At 41.9% G+C, this 24,538-nt stretch overlaps 1 protein-coding gene across 1 annotated transcript in view; it reads right to left on the bottom strand.

The window, feature by feature from the left end:
* Positions 1-14,689: 14,689 nt before the first annotated feature.
* Positions 14,690-24,538, bottom strand: part of LOC115154545 (ephrin-B1) — a 76,346-nt gene continuing 66,497 nt past the window's right edge. The window contains exons 3-5 of the mRNA XM_029700854.1: positions 21,696-21,788; positions 18,433-18,570; positions 14,690-15,704 (exon numbers count right to left, since the gene is read on the bottom strand). Coding sequence (XP_029556714.1) covers positions 15,322-15,704; positions 18,433-18,570; positions 21,696-21,788 — 614 coding nt within the window. The 3' untranslated portion in view covers positions 14,690-15,321. The remainder of the gene's footprint in view (positions 15,705-18,432; positions 18,571-21,695; positions 21,789-24,538) is intronic.

Here is a 24,538-nt window from a genome sequence, read left to right on the forward strand (position 1 = left end):
TCGATGGTGCAGGAGTAGTATTTGAAGAGGAGCTGTGGCGGCCTGCTGAATTTCTTTAGCCGCCTTAGGATGTAGAGATGCTGTTTCACCCTCTTGCCAAGAGTTGTGGTGTTGTTGGTCTATGACAAGTCCTCAGTGATGTGGACGCAGAGGAACTTAAAACGTGTGACTCTCTCAACTGCTGTTCCGTTGATGTGGATAAGGGTTTGTTCCCTTCTCTGCTTCCTGAAGTCCGCAATCAACTCCTTTGTTTTGCTGAGGTTGAAGGAGAAGTTGCTTGATAGGAAACAAATTGTTTCTCAAAGTATTATAGTATATCAAGTCCATCTTTACTCCCTCCCTCAATGCCAAGCAAGACACATGAAAAAAATCTGATATGAATTCTCTATATACCTTTTTAACAACAATATACTGTACACCTCGTTGTACAAAAAATACACTGTACTACTGATGGCAGGTCATAAACACATGCTGTATGCTTTTCACATTGCTATGTTCTTTGATCAGGCCATGACATTTTGTGTATGACTAATACAGCTATATTAAGAGTCATAGAGGCCCCTTGCTCTAGCTCTGGGGTAGAGGCACCGTTAAATGGGCATCGGTCCAGGTCCTAAAGCCATGACTGTGCCTGATATTCAAATTACCAGTTCCCTCTGCTCTCTCTTAAGATTGTAGGATAGCATTGCTTGGCCTTAACCAAATCAACAAGCCCCACTTGACAAAAAAGCACATGTACAAAATCCCTGACTAAATGATTCCAGTCTTACTGTAGAAAACTTCCCAAAAGTAGATCCAAAATGTAAATAATAACATATTAAAGCCAGAGAATGGATTCTTTCTCTTTCTGCACAGAGACACTTAAATCAGAAGCAATGATTCTAACCACAGGAAAATAAACCTCTGAAGAAGGATGGACAACCTCTGTGGTTTCCACTCATTGTCCAACATACTGTACCCATGTTTCCACTTTACTACGTATTTCTAAATGCAAATGAAGGTGTCAGAATAGACTAAATAGTTTACCTTTTCCATCTGTGATGCCCGTTAGATATGGGTAATGTTGCCTTTGTGGCAGTGAGTGGGACTGCTGATGGTTGTTAGTGTTTAGATGGTATTACAGTCTACTTCGCCTCTGCCCCTACCCCTACCCCCCCCCCCCCCCCCACTGTCTGCACATGGCTCCTAGATTTAGGTCATGTCTCAGATGGAGGGGCTGCCGCTCTGCACTTTTCACATGACACAATTGATAGTGAGTGAACTGAACTGTACACTATGTACGAGGGTGAGTAGATTTTGGGAACAGTTATGCACTGCTCAGTCTTTGAAGCGAAACAAGACCCCATCAAAGGCTTTTTATGAGTTTGCCAATGTTTTCTTTCAAACTTTACAACAGATAAAATATTGAATTAGTTATTGACATAGCATTAGTTATTGAATTAGTTATTGACAACACATAAATGTATATGCATTGCTTTTAAAAATGATGGGCACCTTTATATCGGACCACTGCACTTAAGTGTTACCCAATGACTGACTCACAATGACAAAAATAATGCAGTAAGTAGGCCTACAGTGAAACATGGAGAATCATGTAATCATTGGGATCATGAGACTAGCAATTTAAATAATTTATCAAGTGTAATTTGAGATCAAGGGACAGGGATTAGAGCACATGTGTGTCCTTGTTGTCCTCAAAATATATTGAATATGTATTTTTTGAATACATCTTTAATCCTGTACCATCATAAAGTTATCTAATAGGCGAAACTATTCCATCACAATTAAATTATTTTTTTAATTTGAGTATTCAGTATGTTTTATTTCAGTATCGGGTGTGCTTTGGCTTGTATTGATATGCGGGGGGAATTCCAGGCATCCCGTAATTAAGGTAATAGTGTAAAACAAACCAAAACCTGTCTTCGTCTCCACACTCTTAAAAACAATCCTGTGGTTGTTCCAAACATGTATTTCAGCCAGCCTGTCATGTACCCAGTTATCAGATGGCCGGAGGAGGTACACGTAGCCAGCAAAGATTTGAAACTGGCAGAAAAATGTAATGCTCTCAGCCATGCACCTGAATACATGCCTGATAATTTCCCAGGTTGTAGGAAAATGAGCTGCCCCTGCTTTACATATTTAGCAGTTTAATCTGCACTCCAATATGAATCTTTAACATGAGCATCTCCTGTGTTGGTTGGTATTCAGCCCATGCAGTGACAGTGTGTGTTAGGATCCGGTCCGGTGCATTGCCCTAAATGTGGATTGGTCTGTTGAGGCTGTTTCCAGGGGAAATGAGCTCATCCGGAGCAGTGGAGCCTCAGATTTGCCTCCAATTGGTTCTCACCTGTGATGTTACTGGAGACACATTACTTGTCAGGAAATTACAGTAACTACACTCATTACAACATCCTGTCCTGTGTATCTTGGATATCTGTATATCACAAGTATCCAGCACATGAAAAGTTTCTATTGCAATTGATGTATTTAATTGATGTATTCGATTTAACTGACATAAAAGGGCAGTAATGCCAATATATAAGTGTTTATGAATCTCAAAGTACAATGTAATGTGGGTCAATTAGACGAACTTCCTAGTGGCATCGCCATCAGTAAATTAAATGCATTTATTAAACCAGAAATGATGAATCATGACTGCATCTCTTTATTTAAAAACCCCTAGCATCCAGATTGCTGAGTGATGTCATGAGAGGGTGAAGGTCGAGAGTCGGCCCTTTTCATGTCACAGAAAGTGGTTTATTTTTCGTTCCAGTCGCAGCACAAACATTCATGATATGCATGCGAATTCACAGCGATGGGGAGATCAAACAGTCTGTCGTGCAGGAGAGAGGGGGAAACTACTTTTCCTCATGACAGTATGATGCACTGCAGAGTGTCTGCAACATAAACATGGCCCAGAAAAGTAATTTCACTCTGAATTTGAGCACCGGTCTGACAGCACAAGCCAGATAACCAGAATTTGTGGGCAGAGTGTTATCTCTGCAGGCAGTGTCAGGAAATTTACTGCTGAAAACGTTCAGCGGTAATCCATTTGTTGCTTACGGTCATTCCTAAAAGAGTGTTTCTCCCACCTCACTGACCAGATCTCTGTCTCTCCACTTTGGCTTGATGCTCTCATCAAAGATGAAGAGAGAAATGTCATCTACACTATATATTACAGACATGATACAAAATCATGCATGCATGGCTTTCAAGGTGAAAAGTTCAAGGTGAACTGTATATGAAAGTAATAATGTTTAGATAATACTAATAATGTTTAGATAATAATAATAATAATGTTTAGATTTCATTATTAAAGCTCTAATGTTAAAATAAATCAAATAAAACATTATTTGTCACATGCGCCGAATACAACAGTGGGATGCTTACTTACAAGCCCTTAACCAACAGTGCAGTTCAAGAAGAGTTAAGATAATATTTACCAAATAAACTAAAGAAAAAATTATAAAAAGTAACACAATAATATAACAATAACAAGGCTATATACAGGGGTACCGGTACCGAGTCAGTGTTCAGGGGTACAGGTTAGAGGTAATTTGTACATGTAGGTATGGGTGAAGTGACTATGCATAGATAATAAACAGTGAGTAGCAGCAGTGTACAGAACAAATGGAGGGGGGTCAATGTAAAAGTTCAGTGGTCATTTGATTAATTGTTTAATTGGGGGTAGAAGCTGTTAAGGAGCCTTTTTGGTCCTAGACTTGATGCTCTGGTACCTCTTGCCGTGCGGTAGCAGAGAAAACAGTCTGTGACTTGGGTGACTGGAGTCTGACAATTTTATAGGCTTTCCTCTGACACCGCCTATTATATAGGTACTGGAGGAAGCAGGAAGCTTAGCCCCAGTGATGTACTGGGCCGTACGCACTACCCTCTGTAGCACTTTATGGTCAGATGCTGAGCAGTTGCCATACCAGGCAGTGATGCAACCGGTCAGGATGCTCTCGATGGTGCAGCTGTAGAACCTTTTGAGGATCTGGGGACCCATACCAAATCTCCTGAGGGGGAAAAGGTTTTGTCGTGCCCTCTTCACGACTGTCTTGGTATGTTTGGACCATGATAGATCGTTGGTGATGTGGACACCAAAGAACTTGAAACTTTCGACCCGCACCACTACAGTCCCGTTGATGTTAATAATGGGGGCCTGTTCGGCCCGCCTTTTCCTGTAGTCCACGATCAGCTCCTTTGTCTTGCTCACATTGAGAGAGAGGTTGTTGTACTGGCACCACACTGCCAGTTCTCTGACCTCCTCGCTACAGGCTGTCTCATTATTGTCGGTGATCAGGCCTACCACTGTTGTGTTGTCAGCAAACGTAATGATGGTGTTGGAGTCGTGTTTGGCAACACAGTGGCGGGTGAACAGGGAGTACAGGAGGGGACTAAGTACACACCCCTGAGGGGCACCAGTGTTGAGGATCAGTGTGGCAGACGTGTTGTTGCCTACCCTTACCACCTGGGGGCGGCCCGTCAGGAAGTCCAGGATCCAGTTGCAGAGGGAGGTGTTTAGTCCCAGGGTCCTTAGCTTAGTGATGAGCTTCGTGGACACTATGGTGTTGACCGCTGAGCTGTAGTCAATGAACAGCATTCTCACATATGTGCTCCTTTTGTCCAGGTGGGAAAGGGCAGTGTGGAGTGCGATTGAAATTGCGTCATCTGTGGATCTGTTGGGGCGGTATACAAATTGGCGTGGGTCTAGGGTATCCGGGAGGATGTTGTTGATATGAGCCATGACCAGCCTTTCAAAGCACTTTATGGCTACTGACGTGAGTGCTACGGGGTGGTAATCATTTAGGTAAGTTACCTTCGCTAGCTTGGGCACAGGGACTATGGTGGTCTGCTTGAAACATGTACACTACTGTTCAAAAGTATGGGGTCACTTAGAAATGTCCTTGTTTTTGAAAGAAAAGCACATTTTTTGCCCATTAAAATAACATCAAATTGATCAGAAAGAGTGTAGACATTGTTAGTGTTGTAAATTACTTTTGTAGCTGGAAACGGCAGATTTTTAATGGAATATCTACATAGGCGTACAGAGGCCCATTATCAGAAACCATCACTCCTGTGTTCCAATGGCACGTTGTGTTAGCTAATCCAAGTTTTAAAAGGCTAATTGATTGTTAGAAGTTCCTTTTGCAATTATGTTAGCACAGCTGCAAACTGTTGTATTGATTAAAGAAGCACTAAAACTGGCCTTCTTTAGACTAGTTGAGTATCTAGAGCATCAGCATTTGTGGGTTCGATTACAGGCTTGCATTCCGGAGACGCCTTTAAAAAAAAAATGTATTAGGTAAGTTGACTGAGAACAGGTTCTCACTTACAGCAATGACCTGGGGAATGAAAGAGCCAATTGCAACCTGGGGATGATTAGGTGACCATGATGGTATGAGGGACAGCTTGGGAATTTATTCTGGACACCAGGGTTAACACCCCTACTCTTACACCATGCCATGGGATCTTTAATGACCTCAGCAAGTCAGGACACCCGTTTAACATCCCATCCAAAGGACAGCACCCTACACAAAGCAGTGTCCCCAATCACTGCCCTGGGGAATTTGGACATATATATTTTTAGACCAGAGGAAAGAGTGCTTCCTACTGAACCTCCAACACCACTTCCAGCAGCATCTGGTCTCCCATCCAGGGACCAACCAGGACTAACCCTGCTTAGCTTCAGAAGCTAGCTAGCAGTGGGATGCAGGGTGGTATGCTGCTGGCTCTTCACTGTTGAATATTGAGGCTGGTGTTTTGCGGGTAAAATTAAATGAAACTGCCAGTTGAGGACTTGTGAGGCGTCTGTTACAGACTCATTCAGGGAGAGGTTGAAAATGTCAGTGAAGACACTTGCCAGTTGGTCTGCGAATTCTTTGAGTACACGTCCTGGTAATCAATCTGGCCCCACGGCTTTGTGAATGTTGACCTGTTTAAAGGTCTCGCTCACACCGGCTAACGAGAGCGTTATCACACAGTCATGCAGAACAGCTGGTGCTCTCGTGCATGCTTCAGTGTTGCTTGCCTCGAAGCGAGCATAAAAGGCATTTAGCTCGTCTGGTAGGCTCGCATCACTGGGCAGCTCGCGTCTAGGTTTCCCTTCGTAGTCCATAATAGAATTCAAGCCCTGACATATCCGACGAGCATCAGAGCCGGTGTAGTAGGATTCAATCTTAATCTTGTATTGACGCTTTGCTTGTTTGATGGTTCATTTGAGGGCATAGCGGGATTTCTTATAGGCGTCCGGATTAGTGTCTCGCTCCTTGAAAGCGGCAGCTCTAGCCATTAGTTCGATGTGGATGTTGTCTGTAATCCATGGCTTCTGGTTGGGATATGTACGTACGGTTACTGTGGGGACGACGTCGTTGATGCACTTATTGATGAAGCCGATGACTGAGGTGGTATACTGCTCAATGCCATTGGATGAGTCCCGGAACATATTCCAGTCTGTGCTAGCAAAACTGTCCTGTAATGTAGCATCAACGCCAGCTGACCACTTCAGTATTGAGCCAGTCACTGGTACTTCCTGCTCCTGCTTGTAAGCAGGAATCAAGAGGATAGAATTATGGTCAGATTTGCCAAATGGAGGGCAGGGGACTGCTTGTATGCATCTCTGTGTGTGGAGTAAAGGTGGTCTTGAGTTTTCTTTTCCTCTGGTTGCACATGTGACATGCTGGTAAACATTTGGTAAAACTGATTTATGTTTGCCTGCATTAAAGTCCCCGGCCACTAGGAGCGCCGCTTCTGGGTGAGCATTTTCTTGTTTGCTTATGGCCTTATAGAGTTGGTTGAGTGCGCTCTTAGTGCCAGCCTCTGTCTGTAGTGGTAAATAGACGGCTACGAATAATATACGCAGATGAGAACTCTCTTTGTAGATAGTGTGGTCGACAGCTTATCATAAGGTACTCTACCCACCGGCGAGCAATACCTTGAGACTTCTTTAATATTAGACGTTGCGGACTAGCTGTTATTGACAAAAAGACACATACCCCCACCCCTTGTCGTAGCTTCTCTGTTCTGCAGATGCATTGAAACTCCCTCCAGCTCTATATTGTCCGTGTCATCGTTCAGTCACAACTTGGTGAAACATAGGATATTACAGTTCTTAATGTCCCGTTGGTAGGATAAGCAAAAAAAATGAACAAATTGCACAATTGATTACGGCCATGTAAAACGTCAGCCACCTTCTTCTGCACCATTTTTTAAAAATTATCAATCACTTCTACCATCTTCTTTATGTTAGATGGGTTGCTTACTGCTTAACGTTGCTTATTGATTGTGCCATATAAACATTTGTACTTTTTTCCCTACTGTGTTCAGAATGGAATACCACGTTGGTCCTCCTGTGACTAAAATAAAATGTAAAAAATGTACAGTAAAATCAGACCTTGATCTCACGAATGCAAGATAATGCGTGGCCCTCCTGATGTGGAACAGCCTTGGATAGATTTTTATGAACACATAGATCTCTATGTTATAACTCTCACATTGAAGTGATGGGTTGGGATAGGTGGAACCCTGTATCTAATGGGAAGTCTGCTGCCTTACTGGGTCACATGGCCCAGCACCGCTTTCTAGCTCTGCTGTTCTGTTCCAATAGGAACAAATTAAAGTTGCAGGGAGGAGAGGAAAGTTTCCAAAGTTAGCAGCGTTAGCATTCACTTTTCTCTTGAAGGCGGTGCATGTAATGATTTTTTCCCTCCAGACAGTTTTCTTTCACTCCATGAAGCAAATATGGAAAAGTCTTTTTTTTTATATTCATGACAAGCTATTTGCTGACAGTGGCACTTATGAAACCTTTTGAGAAGTCAAAGAAATATGTGCTGAATTTTCTTTCACAAACTGAGTGTCTGAAAGAGTTGAGGATGAAACATGTATTGGGGAGTGCCTGGAACATCTGTTTAAGAACCGATTCAATGCCTGATACAAACATTTACCAAACCGCGAGAGAGACAGGATACTTCCAATTAATACCACCAAATACATATGTTTGACTGGACTTCTGTTTGAAGTGACGACACCTAAGAGCTTGCTGTGGTTGTGTTTGAGATTAAAATAACCAGCAATATCTAAATAAATGATCGCTTTGAAGAGTTGAATTTCTAGAAATTCTGGAGGACTTCAGGGAGCTAATAGGGATCACTGCAACAACACATGATTTGTTAATTTGGATCAATCACCAGTTTGGATGTCAAAAAGCCAGGATGTCAAACACCAGGATGACTCAGCAGCAGAGATATCCACAGTTAGAGATCAACCTGCAAATACACATTTATTACAAGACTAACTCCAGCCATGAGAGCAACATTTGCTCATTAGATGTGTGCTGTGAGCTGAGGCTCAGAACAAATGGATAGCATCAACAAAACAGTCAATGGAGAAGAAATGTACAGTCGTGGCCAAAAGTTTTGAGAATGACACAAATATAAATTTTCACAAAGTCTGCTGCCTCAGTTTATATGATGGCAATTTGCATATACTCCAGAATGTTATGAAGAGTGATCAGATGAATTGCAATTAATTGCAAAGTCCCTCTTTGCCATGCAAATTAACTGAATCTCAAAAAAACATTTCCACTACATTTCACAAAAGGACCAGCTGACATCATGTCAGTGATTCTCTCGTTAACACAGGTGTGAGTGTTGACGAGGACAAGGCTGGAGATCACTCTGTCATGCTGATTGAGTTTGAATAACAGACTGGAAGCTTCAAAAGGAGGGTGGTGCTTGGAATCATTGTTCTTCCTCTGTCATCCATGGTTACCTGCAAGGAAACACGTGCCGTCATCATTGCTTTGCACAAAAAGGGCTTCACAGGCAAGGATATTGCTGCCAGTAAGATTGCACATAAATCAACCATTTATCGGATCATCAAGAACTTCAAGGAGAGCGGTTCAATTGTTGTGAAGAAGGCTTCAGGGCGCCCAAGAAAGTTCAGCAAGTGCCAGGACCGTCTCCTAAAGTTCATTCAGCTGCGGGATCGGGGCACCACGAGTACAGAGCTTGCTCAGGAATGGCAGCAGGCAGGTGTGAGTGCATCTGCACACACAGTGGGGCGAAGACTTTTGGAGGATGGCCTGGTGTCAAGAAGGGCAGCAAAGAAGCCACTTCTCTCCAGGAAAAACATCAGGGACAGACTGATATTCTGCAAAAGGTACAGGGATTGGACTGCTGAGGACTGGGGTAAAGTCATTTTCTCTGATGAATCCCCTTTCCAATTGTTTGGGGCATCCGGAAAAAAGCTTGTCTGGAGAAGACAAGGTGAGCGCTACCATCAGTCCTGTGTCATGCCAACAGTAAAGCATCCTGAGACCATTCATGTGTGGGGTTGCTTCTCAACCAAGGGAGTGGGCTCACTCACAGCAATGAATAAAGAATGGTACCAACACATCCTCCGAGAGCAACTTTTCCCAACCATCCAGGAACAGTTTGGTGATGAACAATGCCTTTTCAGGCATGATGGAGCACCTTGCCAAAAGTGATAACTAAGTGGCTCGGGGAACAAAATATTGATATTTTGGGTCCATGGCCAGGAAACTCCCCAGACCTTAATCCCATTGAGAACTTGTGGTCAATCCTCAAGAAGCGGGTGGACAAACAAAAACCCACAAATTCTGACAAACTCCAAGCATTGATTATGCAAGAATGGACTGCCATCAGTCAGGATGTGGCCCAGAAGTTAATTGACAGCATGCCAGGGCAGATTGCAGAGGTCTTGAAAAAGAAGGGTCAACACTGCAAATATTGACTCTTTGCATCAACTTCATGTAATTGTCAATAAAAGCCTTTGACACTTATGAAATGCTTGTAATTATACTTCAGTATTCCATAGTAACATCTGACAAAAATATCTAAAGACACTGAAGCAGCAAACTTTGTGAAAATTAATATTTGTATCATTCTAAAAACTTTTGGCCACGACTATACACTAAAACACCCAGTTTTCTTTCTCTCTCTCTCTCTCTCTCTCAAAATCAAACTACGAAGTTCCAAACTGCCTCTGGAAGCAACATCAGCACAAGAACTGTTTTTTCGGGAGCCCCATAAAATGGGTTTCCATGGCCGAGCAGCCTAAGGTCACCATGGTTGATCATGGTTCGGGCTAGGCCCCTTAGTTCCAGTGAAGGGAAATCTTAACGCTACAGCAGACAATGACATTCTAGACGATTCTGTACTCCTACCTTTGTGGCAACAGTTTGGGGGAAGGCTCGTTCCTGTTTCAGAATGGCAATGCCCCTGTGCATAAACTAAGGTCCATACAGAAATGGTTTGTCGAGATCGTTGTGGAAGAACTTGACTGGCCTGCACAGAGCCCTGACCTCAACCCCATCGAACACCTTTGGCTCGCCAACTGCGAGCCAGGCCTAGTCACCCAACCTCATTAATGCTCTTGTGGCTGAATGGAAGCAAGTCCCCGCAGCAATGTTCCAACATCTAGTGAAAAGCTTTCCCAGAAGAGGAGGCTGTTTATAGCAGCAAAGGGGGACCAACTTCATATTAATGCCCATGATTTTGGAATGAGATGTTCAACGAGCAGTGTCACATACTTTTGGTCATGTAGTGTAGCTATACCACCACATTTATTTTGTTCAGCTAAGAAATGTGGCAGTCTGATTTGCTTTTCAATAAAACCCATATCAGTGCTGCCTTGCGTAAGACACATTCTACTGTGCATGGTTCAACGCACCATCTGCTTGCTATACATTTTGAAATAAAAGACAACACCAGATAAATTCCATAGGAAAAATTTATTTATCAATATGCAATATCAGGATTTCAAACTTGGCTCATGGAATTTCCATTCCATAGTAACTGGTTATGTTGAACACGGGTGGAAGCTGCGTGTGAATGAAAGGCGAAATATGAACATGGAGCAGATACAAAAAACACAAATGCACTGGGATTGCATACATGTACATTGAAAATAATACTGTATCATGAACAGAAATAAAACAATGACAATAATGACAGAGCAGGGAAAGTGAGCAACCAGTCAAACTGAACAAGCCAGTACTGTTTAAACTGTGTTGAGCAGGAAAACCAAAACACTGTATTAATACTCCAATAGCATGGAGCTGTATAAGTTCATATACTGTACTTCCGCTATCATGTCGCTAATCACTGCTGGAATATCTTTCCTTTGTGAGCGGCCTGGCCACCACACACAGCACAGCAGAGTCTGGCTGAACTTGGCTGTGTGGCGGCTGATAGCTGAAGAAATGTCTGGGGCTTGAGCTGCTTTATCATTAGAGAGAGCCAGAGATAATATTGTGCTAATCTGCAAAGGTCAAGAGAGCATCTCCATTTCACCTTGAGGGCTGACAAAGGAGTGAGATCGAGCCATGTATGCTGGCCTTATTTATTTCCTAAAGTCGCAAGCTCAGCAGAGCTCCAAGCATGCTGCTCCCCCTTGGACTCTCACAACTAGAGATGGAATGACTGTATCCTTGGTCTGTGAGAAAATACCGAGTTTAGGGAAACTTGCCCAGAATAATATACTGCCAAAAAGATGCCTGGAATAATGTTCTGTCCATCAGACTATTTTAAATCAGCATGGGTTTATTTATTTACCTTTGGAGTATGTTATTATACTAAGATTAATCTTGATCAAGGCATCAGATATTTAACTGGTTGCTGACCCTCCCCTGTTTTACGTTCACTAACAGTTCCATTGATTTCAAGGGGTGACTGTCACAGAGAAAATCGATTACATGTATAGTAGAGTGTCTAGCCCTTCTCTAGGTTCCCAATCCAGCACCCACAAACAAACAATCTGGGACAGCTAGAATGAAACTGAGGGGGTAAAAATCTCTCATGCTGAATGTATGTGGTGAACCATGATACGATTTTCTTCTCTCCTTGCAATGCCTGACACTTAAACACTGGCTCTAAGAGATGTGTCATCTATTATTGTCTATTAAAAAAAAAAATCAAGATTTATATGAAATGTATTTCCAAAAAGACACCTATTTACAAAATTCTGCATACAAAAAAACAAATATGTTCATAAATGGGGCTCTATTAAATGTAACTTTTAAATTGAATTTTTTCACATATTTACATTATTTTAGGCCACTGAACTAACCAAACAATAATAAACAAGCAGTAAATGGATGTCACTTCTAGGACCACAGGGTGTTTGTGGTAGTGTTAATTGAAGACCATACAGTGGTGTAGACATTATCCTTCAACATTTTGACGATTATCATTGTATTCAACTATACCTTTACCCAATGACAAACCACACACAACAACCACACAATGTTTGTTCAATATCTGAAGAATTTGGATTCTGTTGGTCACCAGTTTGTCATTGACTTTATCTGAGGTTTATTTTTTTTTATCACTTATTGAGTTGTGCCTTCGATAAAACTTAGTTACAGTATTGAACAAAATATGTTTAAAACATGTAATGCCAAATCATGATTACAGTCATTTTGCATATGTTGTAAACAATGTATTTTTTCAATGTAGGTGACAATGTACAAGACACTAGGAAGGCAATAGTACATTTTTTCTAGGCCCTTTTTAAGCCAAACAAATGTGAATGTATCAACATAAATCCAGACTGGAGGGGAAACTTTTTTTTTGTTGTTATAAAAGAACAGGCAGTCTGCTATAGCCCTCAAAGCAAACAAATATGTCTGTGTACAGCACAGGAGGTTGGTGGCACCTTAATTATCTGAAACAATGCCATCAAACTGGTCGCACATGTCCTGCTCTTGCTGCTATACTTCTTAATAACTTTAAATAATGTCAATGTTATCAACATGAAAAATATGCCAGAATAACCTCTACTGTAAATACAGGACATTATCTATCTTCTTTCACAATAAACACACACAACTAAACAACGGGACCAACTTCAGAACATGGAGATAAGATATTGACACAGGAAATACTGTATGTGTAATGATTCATGTTGAAAACTATTTGGTACCAGTGTAATCTTCCCTGGTCTTTGAGGTTGCCATGTGATAGGAATTGTAAGTCATTAGTTGTCCTCCTGAAGACACCAGAGATGTTTAAGCGCCACCCCGTTGCGGTGGTAACAACTCTTTAGGAATTAAAAAAGCCTTTTCATGAGCAGGAATAGTTTAAGATAAAAATGTACTGTATTGCAATTATGTTTGTACAACAATGTGTAATGTAGAATCATTATTTACTTTAAGTGTCTACTCTGTGCCTCATCTGTGCTAAGTGATTTTGAAAGGTTTGGTTTTACCACCATCGCACAGCTGAGGAGAATAGGGACTGGAGCTGGTTGCCAAACTCTTTCTATTATCATTTATTCTCCTGAAACTAGCTTTTATTGAGATGCACAACACACATGATTGACATTACCTGCACCCACTTCTCATTCTGAGCACATGACTGATCCAGGCACAATGTCTACAGTATGTGACTATGAATGAATTCAGACCCAAAAGGGAATGTGGAAAACAATAAAACCATCCTTAGCAACATCCCTATCCATTCCATTGTCTCCGGGTGCAGAACTAACACTACAAATGTCATACCATTCGGTGAACACAACTCATTCCCTCCAAAGCCATCCAATTCTTCTGAGAGCACGACCTTTAGGTGGGAGTGAAAGGTTTGATAACATCTTAATTGTGCCCACACTTTTTCTGCTCATACAAATCAGATCTTGTTATTCTTTTTCACTGAAGGGAAAACTCAGGCCTAATTTAAGAGGAGCAAAACCCCTTGAGGCTCTTTAGATACAGAAGTGACCTGTCAATTTGAAACAACCTTTGTTTTCTTTTATTTCAGTCATGATGGCCTCTCACCATGATTGAGTATGAGCTATTTGTTTTTCATTAATTTATATCCAGGGTGAGGCACCTTCGTTGCTCGTTTTTTCCCCCCACAGTTGCATAACTGACTTTGCCTGTTCAGACAAGCTTAAAGAAGTAGAAGAGGAGACACTTATTTAACACAAGTATGTCACCTAGATCGATGTGTGTTTTTTTATATACAGTACAAGTCAAAAGTTTGGACACAACTACTCATTCAAGGGTTTTTCTTAATTTTTTAAATCTTCTATATTGTAGAATAATAGTAGACATCAAAACTATGAAAAAACACATATGGAATCATGTAGTAAACAAAAAAATGTTGTTTTTTTTTCAACAGGACAATGACCTAAAACACCTCCAGGCTGTGTAAGGGCCATTTGACTAAGAAGGAGAGTGATGGAGTGCTGTATTAGATTACCTGTCCTGCACAACCACCCAACCTCAACCCAATTGAGAAGGTTTGGGATGAGTTGGACTGCAGAGTGAAGGAAAAGCAGCCAACAAGTGCTCAGCATATGTGGGAACTCCTTCGAGACTGTTGGAAAAGCATTCCAGGTGTAGCTGGTTGAGAGAATGCCAAGAGTGTGCAAAACTGTCATCAAGGCAAAGGGTGGCTACTTTGAAGAAAATATATTTTTATTTGCTTAACCATTTTTTGGTTACTACATGATTCCATATGTGTTATTTCAGTTTTGATGTCTTTACTACTATCCTACAATGTAGAAAATAGTAAAAAAGAAAGAAAAACCCTGGAATGCGAAGGTGTGTCCAAACCTTTGACTGGTACTGTGTGTGTGTGTGTGTGTGTGTGTGTATATATATATATACATATACACACACACATACATACATAAGAGAAAGAGTGGCAAAGTATCACGAAAGGACACATGAAAAATATTTATATTTACCATAATATTGTATGTATTAACTAGATATACAGTAGAAAATAAACAACGTTGAAGGAGCAGACATTGGTGAAGAGGGAACTACTGTAGGTGACTGATAAAAAAGAATAGTGCAGGTAAAACATATTAAAGGGAAGTGTGTTATGCTATATCATCACACTGTGCCTTTTTCTGTCTCTGAGCAAACCATGGAGGCTTCATTACAGGAATGGAGACCATGAGTGACAGCCCTATCGCAGGGTCCTTTGTTTGTGTAGTATACCCTGTTTGCAACTTGTCTCCATTGTCAGAGCAAAGGCTTCTCTACTCCATAGGCTTGACCATCTTACAGTCCTCTCAGACACACAGAATAGCAAAACTTGGGTGAATTCAATTTCTAGCAAGAAGCAGGAAGAGAAGACGACACAAACCCTCCAAAACCTGCCCTTTGGCTTATCTGGAAACAAACAATTATTCAACTACCGTGTCCATGACGACCTGTTTTTCATTTCTGTTCTTGTGATGTTATTTTGAACATCAAAAGTGTTTTTGAACATCAGATGGACAAGGTAGTAAAAGGTAGGCCAGAATTCTCCCCTACAAGCAAACATCCTAAAGATAGTCTTTGCCTCAGACCTTGTAGTAGATGTTGGCTGGGCTTTGTGGGGGCATCTCCTGGACTATATAAACCGGATGGCCGTAGTCCCCGCTCACCTTCTCGTAATGGGGACAGTAGTTGTTTTCTGTAGTCCGTAGAGGGATGATGATGTCACTGGGTTCTGAGCCAGCGTTCCCAGAGCACTTGGGGCTGGCCAGTGTGCTGAGTGACAGAGCGGTGGTCCGCTGCTGGGTGTGCTTGCGGTTCCTCTTCCTCAGCTTGATCAGCAGGACGATGAGGATGATGATGATCAGCAGGAAGATGACGCATCCCGCCCCGATGGCAGCAAACAGCGCTGGCTTGGAGGCAAAAATACCCTCTGCTGAGTTGGACTTGTTGTCCTGGTTCATGGTGTCTGTGGATGGAAAAATAAAGGAATCAGTTAGCAGCAGGGAATGAACAAGCGGTGGTCTGCTTGGCAGCCAAGTCAGACAAAGCTGTACTGTTGCTGATCAGGATAGAGGTGGAACCCTGCGAGGGTGCAAATGGGTTCTCAATGAGAAAAAGGCTTCTTCCATTATTTCTCTGAATTGACTGAGTAGCTAGGGGCTTCCTGACTGTGTGGCCTTTGTGAGCGTGTGGGGGTGTCCGTTTTCCACAGATGATAGCTCATTTCTTCTTGGCATGCATCCTGAGAGCGAGTGGAGGATTAAACTGTGTATGTTTGGCCATATGTTATAACTCCACATGAGGGGGTAAAGGAAGAGAAACTGTTTAAACGTATATAACCGGCTGCGAGGGAAAAGAAAACAACACCAGTCCCTCTATTAGACACAGAGGATGAGGAGTGAGTCCAATTAGAGTGGCATGCCTATTTCCTGTGTGGTCCTGAAGCCTCCCTCCCTATCCCTCCCTCCCTTCACTATGTATACTTCACTGCATCCTAGCGCTGCCTGCCTGGGAGCACAGCTTCCACCGCTGTCTGCCTGCCTGCCCAACACTGCTGCTACACTGTCAAATCAGAGGCTGCTAGCTGCATTTACACTGGGGGTAGAGGAATGGATTCCACAGTGATCCCAAACATAACCAAATCACCACTGGAATTATTCCCAGCTCTTATTATTTTCTTTAATTTTGCAGGGTAAGACGACCCTGATGAAAGGGGAAGAAAATCCCATTTCAAAGTTGACAGATGGAAAACAGTCGGCTATTGATCTTACATGAGACCATAGAGCTCAATGTGTGTTGAAAGCAATGGAGCTGATCAGTGTCTAAGTCCCCACTGCTTTTATTTTCCAGCTTGTCAAGAATGCGGAGTGAACAGAAGACTAGTTTGTGAACAAAAGACTAGTTTGTTCTCGCTCATATTAATGAAGTCAAGACCACCTGCTGGTTAATGAGCATGAGGACGTTATCGTGACATGGAACATTAGCTTTCCTCAAGATCGTCTGAACGATTCTAAAACACTAGAATTATTCAAATGACTTCTGGGTGAACTAATTTTCACATTTGCACCTAACTGTAGACCCATGCCAACACTTCAGAATGTTCTGAATAATTTAGAGAAATCTATTCTGGCCATCTCTCTACCCAGTTTAATTTAGATGCTGAGCATGAATGACTGTGAGTGTTATTATAATGTGCTTTCCTCACACTCTGCCGAGACCTTTTCTGCTTCTAAAGACCTTAATGGCTCAGGAAAGAAATGTGCATACAAATTAAAACGAGGTATTACCTCTGTATTACAGAGGCAAAACAACATTTGATCTTTCCACTGAATGAATGATAGGCAGAAGGAAGCAGCTTGATAAAATACTTTTTCTGCCATAATAAGCAGATACAGATGGTACCTGTGCTCCTCTGTCAAAGCTTCAACACCACAAAGGCAAAGCATTGTACCGGATATCTCAGTATCTTTTCACTTTATTGCAGAGGGATAAACCTCCCAACAGTATCCCTGACTGTTTAAATGCTGAAGTATTTGTAAATTGAAACATATCATTTTGCTCCTGCTGGCAGCTCTGACAATAATCCCATGCATTTATTTTGTCTGTTGTCCTGATTGGCTTTGGATCAGTTGTGCGCATTTAGCCACCGTTCAGCGTTCCTCTGTGGAGCTCTGCAGACAGGCATGATAAACTGTGCACCTTTATTACATTCCTCTTCACCTGTGGTATGAGAGAAGTCAGACGCAAAATGTTGTTAGGCAGAGCTCTCATGTGCAGGTAAAGGAATAGGACAGAAACAAAAGTTCAAAGTAACACACCTAGAAAGATGACTGCCAAACCTTCACGTTGAAAGAAAACCCCACTGTGGGAGACTTGGCAGCTCTCCAGGATGAGAGGGAAGGCCATTTTGTTTGTCCTGCAGCAGAGCCAGAACTCTAGGGCCCAAATAACTTTCTAAACCTATGTAAACTTTAGCATTTTCTGCCTTCCTGTGAAAAAATACCATTCTGGTGACTGAAACACAAGCAAAACAAACACAAATGGATATATCTAATGTGCAGAAACCCTGCTGATGGATTTAATAGTCTCTGAGAATTTTATCATCTGCGGCTAGATCTCAGCCAAGCAGATATGGTTTACATTTTTCATTACCACACTTGAACACTGTCTATCTATCCACATTACTACTCAGCATAATTAAAAAAGTAGATCAGTGTAGCTTTCTCAAACCAAAATGGAAAAATATAATACTTTTGTGTCTGTGTTTGTGCATGGGTGCAACAGAGGAGGCTGGTGGGTGGAGCTATAGCAGGACAGGCTTATTGTAATAGCTTGAATGGAATAAATGGAGCGGAGTCACACATGTGGTTCCCATATGTTTGAAGTGTTTGGTAGTGTTCCTTTTATTAGTTTCCAGTCTTTACAATGAGCCAATCCTCCTATAGCCCCTCTCACCAGCCTCCCCTGGACTGCAAGAATATGTGTGTGGCAGACATGGGGAAGCATTGTACTTAGAAAATGCAGTAACAAATGGTTTCACAATGTGGTATACAGTATTGGAAGCAAAACCATGACCTTTTGGCATTGAAGGTTACAGTCCAATCCACTGATAATGAGGAATAGAACACAAAACAGGGAAACAGGGCTCATACTGAGACAAATACTCCTTTTCACACAAGTTTGAGCATCCTCACCTTTGTTGCCTGGCTCCACAGCCCCACCACTGCCACCCTTTTTCTTATTTGGGCTGGTGGTTGTCTCCTTCACAGTGTTGTCCTGGTCTTCACTTGGCTTGTCTGTTATAACTGGGTCCGGTACAACTGTGTTTGGGTCTGCAATTTAGATGAAGAAAGTCAACAATGTGAATATTGTAAATTCTGTTGCTCTTTTTATAATTTTCCAATAAAGATTTGAAAATGGGGGTTGGAATGGGAGCCATATTTATCAGTTCCTTTGAACTCAATTTCTTCAAAGTAGTCGATGGCACACTTTTCAAATTAAAAACTGACGAGTCATGATGTCATATTTAGAGACATGCATGACAGTATCTGCAATACCTAAGCTATAAGAAATTATGTAACTTGTCTCCTGACAAAAATGCATTCGTCCCTTTTTTCATGGTTCCCCTGAGTCCCATCGATGCCATGCAGAAGGCTAAGGAGATACACTGGCATGAAGGGAGATTTCATCAACTGGAATATCGCTGAGGTTTTACTGCCCCTCCTTCCAAGAGAACTTAGAGATCTTGGAATTATTTTACTGTAATAGTTTATAGAAAATATTCTAAATGTCCAATTGTTCTATTTTTAGAATGGCATTTTAAGAGCCCTAATGGAGGTGTGTCTCTTTGGTTATTAACACAGTATTTATAAAGGCATAGCTACTGATATTCATTATTTTAAACCAGCTCATATTGCTGCTACAGTGTGCTATGTATAACCTAAACCGCACCCTCAGTTTGTCTGTTTGATTACAGTTAAGAGCACTATTGTTCCAGACGCTTTGGTGGTGTGCTGTCTGCTACTGCTGAGTGCTAGTTTCTTATGTGCAACACAACAAATGGGTATGTCAACAACCACTAAAGAATCTCCATCCCAAAGACAATATCACACATTTTAACATGACAGCTTGTTTTATAAAGACATTACACACCCCATACTAATATAAATGTGATCAATTCACCTGAGTTTCAAACATCGACAGGCCTTGCTCTTTCTCATTATACTAACATTTTGAAAGCTTTGGCTGCAGATAAGAGAGTCCATCAAAGCCATCAGCCTCCCTTTAAACTACCCAGCATTCGGTGCCATACAATCTCATTTCATGGGTGAATAGTCATCTTATAATTGCATAAAATTCAATGTTCACATACAAATCAATAAATTAAATCTCATAGTGTGCAGTAATACAAGAGTGACTCAGTATGAGGAAGTGCATCAGCAGATTGACAGTCTGCTACATATCCAGATATTGGTCATATGATCGTCTCCAATCTTTGCCATTTTTGTTAACAAAGGCATTTTGCTAGAGATAAAGTTCTCTCCATGAAAAATATAGGAATTACTTTTTTTTTTTTTTTTTTTACAAAAGGGTATATAGCTTATTGTATGTATCCTCTTCTGATAATATAATGTTTGTTCATGTTGCTTTGTGTGTTGTTAACATCATACTTTAGTGACCGTTGCCCTGGATGAGTCAGTGTAATAAAAACAAAGAGACGATACCGTTTCTTCCTTACTTTATTGTATGTTAACCGCTTCTCTGTGTCTACAATATTTGTGGCAACAGAGTTGCTATGACTCAGTGCCTGAAAATAGGACCCAATCCTTCAGCAAACACGCAGATGAATGTACTATGACCTAGGTTCGGTAACGTCATTGCTCCAAATCCTAAAGAAATAAACCGTTGCATTCCAACCGTCACTACCTGCACAAGACAGCAAAGTTAATGACATCTATAATCTTTTTACTGTTTCCTAGCTCCTAACATAATGGGCATCTTGTGTATTAAACACAGATTTACGCAAACAAGCCTTGAGAAAGACAAAAGGAATGTCAAGCCAACTATGATAATTATTATCTAAGGTCACTATACAAATAATCCCTATCTGTAGAATGAGTCTTATCGGCAGACCCTCCCTTTGGGGTTTGTTTGTTTTGGATGTGTGGACGCTGACTAGGGCAGTGATTAAGACTGACCCTGCCACTCCTAGCATGACGGCAGGCCAAGCAAAGGTCTCTTTAGAGACATAGCTACACTCTTCAAAATAACCTAAAAGGGTTCTTCGACTGTCCCCATAGCAGAACCCTTTTAAAGAACCCTTTTTGATTCCAAGTTTAACTATTTTGGGTTCCAAGAAGAACCCTTTCCACAGAGGGTTCTACATGGAACCAAAAAAGGTTCTCCTATGGGGACAGCCTAAGAACCCTTTTGGAGCCCTTTTTTCTAAGTGTGTAGATGAGTGGGCCAATATATCAGTGAGGATTTAAGGAGAGGGAGAGTGCATGTGCTGACTGATGGCATTTATATGGAGAACCTGGGTTTTTCCAGTGGTCTCATCTGTTCCACACGGCTGATGGTGCGTGTGGTAAACGTCTTTATTCCTTCATCACATTGATTTGTGTTGAATTGGTTTGTGTTGGCCTCGTAATCCACTGTCAGCGTGATTATGTATTGAGACAAATGCGTATACATGTTGCACAGTGTTATTTCTAAAAGCTAGTGGGGACATGCCATGGCAGATTAGACAGCCCACACCCCACCAGTGTAGAATGCCTGGGAACTCGTGCCCCACTTATCTCAATACATTGACATTCTGTTAAGGCTGCTGCCTCATTTGGAAAACAATGTTAACACTTATTTGAGTTTATGACACAGTGAGAGACAAAGTTCAAATTTAAGAGTGACAGTGTGTGAGAAACCTGGGCTCTTCAGGCAAAGCAATCTCATTCATGTTAGACCAACAGACAGTCTAAGTAATAGGGCAACAGGTAGTCCGTAACATGCTCTATGGAATGTCCCCTATGTTTTCCACAGCTTTCATTTGTCATTGTGTGAGTGAGTTCTTTCGGTATGTGTGAGAAAGTGTTTCAGTGTGTCCATCTGTATTTGCACAATGGCTTTTCTTTGTTTCATCTTTCCCTTCTCAAAAAAGAAAAGCAAAGAATGGAGTGAAATGTGATGTCTGAGGCCCTTATTTTATGAGCGATGAAGTCACTGGGCGACTCTCCACACACTATGAGCAGCGGAGTATCCCACTGTAAAAACCCACGCCCGGGGTGTCTGGCTTTATGAACAATAGCTCATGAAACGCTCCTCTTGCACTGCAGTCATGACAGTCCCCATACAAAGCTTTCATTATCACTCATCCATACTTATATCCTGCCTGGCTCTATTGTGACTACCTTTTACTGCTTTTCTGGCATTCCTGCCAGCCTGCATCGAGATGCTTACTTACCCTGGCCCACTTTCATGACGATCTTCATGGAGAGGGTGTTGCAGACCCCTCCTTCCCTGTTCTCTAGACCCTCCAGGGTCCCATTTGACGTGGCTGTGATGAGACAGGAAACAGTGTTGGAACATAAATAATAATTACAGCCACTCAGAATGAATGTACGGCTTGATTGTTCATTCATGAAGAGAAAATATATTTGCTTCATAAGATACAATCTAACCACTTGCGCTGAGAAAATACTTTTTAACACCAAGCTGTATATATTGCTTACAACAGGTTCATTTTCTAAACCGCACACTGGTAATGTCTGCTCAGGCTGTAGCACCATATAAAAACAAGGCTCTATTATTTTTTGAAGGTGCTGCTTATATCTGTACATAGGGAAGGAATTGGATGATGAAAAGTGGTGTCTCCTACTAAGACACGGCTGTGATAGTAATCTGATCCCGAGGGAATGTGGTGGCCTTCAAAACACTGCTGAAATCATACATGTGGTGAGAGGGAGGCGTGCACGGTGCATAGTCCAAAAATGTATATGTGGTGATCACTTTTACCCACCTCCTCCTCTCTCTCCCCCTCCTCTTTAAAATAGGTTTTTGTTCTTTCCTTTTTGCTGAAGCAATGTACCAAACATTTGGCAAGGCATGTTATGCCAGAAGCAATTATCGCAAGCTGCAAATGCCAGGGGCTTAGCTTTCTCTTTCGGCATGTCCTGTAATTAGAGACTGGGTGGCACAATGGCCTGCAGCCCTTATCTCTGAGGGGCTTTCCTTCAAATCAATATCCACTGAGGGGAGCTGAGGAGGCCGGGGGACAGGGGAGGCCAATAGGATCTCTGTCGCCCTGTGTTGCTTCTGTCAGCTCCGCTTCCCAAGGACTTAAGTCACAGAAACGGGGTGCAATTGGCACTCTCTATTCTAAGTTGGGACAGAAAAGACCAAGGAGTGTGAATATGGATCGGGTTCTCAATAATGCTTTCAGCCCATATATACGAGGAGGTGGTTTCCATGCCAGTGAAAGCTGGGGCCCGCCCTGCCCTGTGTGATTCTTTTCAGACCTGCTCCGTGGGTATTTTTACCTCCAGAAACCTCAGCTTTTTTCTCCATCTGCTCCATTCTCCCCCTCACAAGGCACTAAAGGGACGGCCACCTTATTAGCTGGTCCAGATTCCTCTCTCATTAAGAGTCATGAATGAGTTGCCATGTAGGAGAGTGTTTGACTAATAAGGTCCCTCTCCAGGAGAATCAAAGCCCCTCTCAGTGGAGCCCAGGCACAATGGCAGTAGGCTGGTGAGAATGGGACATGTGGCGCTGCTCCAGCAGAGGTATCCCACCACACCACTGGCTCAAATCACCAACCGCTCAACAACACAGAATGGGAGGCCTGTGAACCCGATTTCACTCTTTCTTTCCCACATTTTGTTTTTCATTCTTCAAGGATGCAATTAGAAGACAGACACACAAAACTGGGCTCATGACAAACATTTTGGATTAGCAATTCCTTCTTATTGAGTAGCCAGATAGAATAAAATGAGAATTTGAATTATTTTGTTTTATAGGCAAAGCTTAAAGGAGCTTATATTGATGACATTTCACTAATGACACCCTGAATATACTGACAGCCGTACAGTATGGCCAATCAAGAGACATTATAATGGAAAGGGATTCATTAAGTTAAGGAGCTTGAGAAGTACAGTGAAAAGACAATCTCATTGACTATTGGCCAATGCAGGGAATAAACGTGGAACCTAGCCTCGTCTACCTACAAGCCACGACCTTAGCTGATTACATTACCTGCCTGTCTCATTCACATTGCATGCTATATCATGCAGGGTACTTTCTGTAACTCTTTTACTACTACTACTACCACAAAATGAGACTTCTTTGTCAGTCGAGAGAGGCCCCAGCAAACTAATGTTGGGTTTAAATAAAAGTGACAAGCTAACCTTGAACGGTTTGATGGAGCAAGAGAAGCAAAACCCTAGACACAATTCATTAGTATTTTCTGATTGCATTAACCACCAAATAGACTTACCATGTTTCTCAAAAACCAACTCTCTCAGACATCCTATATCTGTCCAATATTCCACAAATAGAACCCCTCATTTGACAGATGCCTTTTTAAACTTTGTCATTGAAAATGTGGGCTTGTCTTATTAGGTTTAGAGCACTCATGAAAAGAGAATGGATGTGAGAAAAACATGAGCAATCAATAGCTTACAGCACTTAACCCCAAGAACAAATTGAGTTACAAAAAAAAATTTAACGGATCCTTAACGCTCTGTTAGTGGAAGGTTGAGGCAGTGAGTGGGAGAATGCCCTGCTGCCCTGAATGATGTCACAACTATTAAGATGCATGGGCCTGGGAGAGGTGCCAGGCTCCGACTGAGTCGTCATGCACAATGTGAGCATGCCACCGTGCCCGCGAGAAGCAGGGCAGAGATACAGACAGCTCTCCAACAAGGCCTCCAATTATAGGCCACTATGTTGCCCATCAGAGAAACACTTAGATTCTAGGACAGGAAATCACGGCATCACTGAGAAAGGATAAGGGAATTATATAACATGCATTGCAGTTGTCTGTTATAGTTGTAAACACTGTATAATTGTTTGTCACTGCAATGGGTAAACTCTTAGTTGGTTCCAGGACTGTCAAGGCCAACCTTTGAACTGGGAAAACATAATTTAACACAGGATATGAAGCAAGGTCATCAGCAGTCCCATCTCTTCCACAGCTGCTGAAACTGACTTCTGTTTTCAAGGGAACTGGGGGTCACGTTTCACAACTCATGGGGCTCTGAGATGTTGGAAAGATATCTTTACCTTGCAACAACACTGGTCTCTCTC

The sequence above is a fragment of the Salmo trutta genome, chromosome 19, assembly GCF_901001165.1.
Source record: "Salmo trutta chromosome 19, fSalTru1.1, whole genome shotgun sequence".
NCBI classification, from domain to species: domain Eukaryota; kingdom Metazoa; phylum Chordata; class Actinopteri; order Salmoniformes; family Salmonidae; genus Salmo; species Salmo trutta.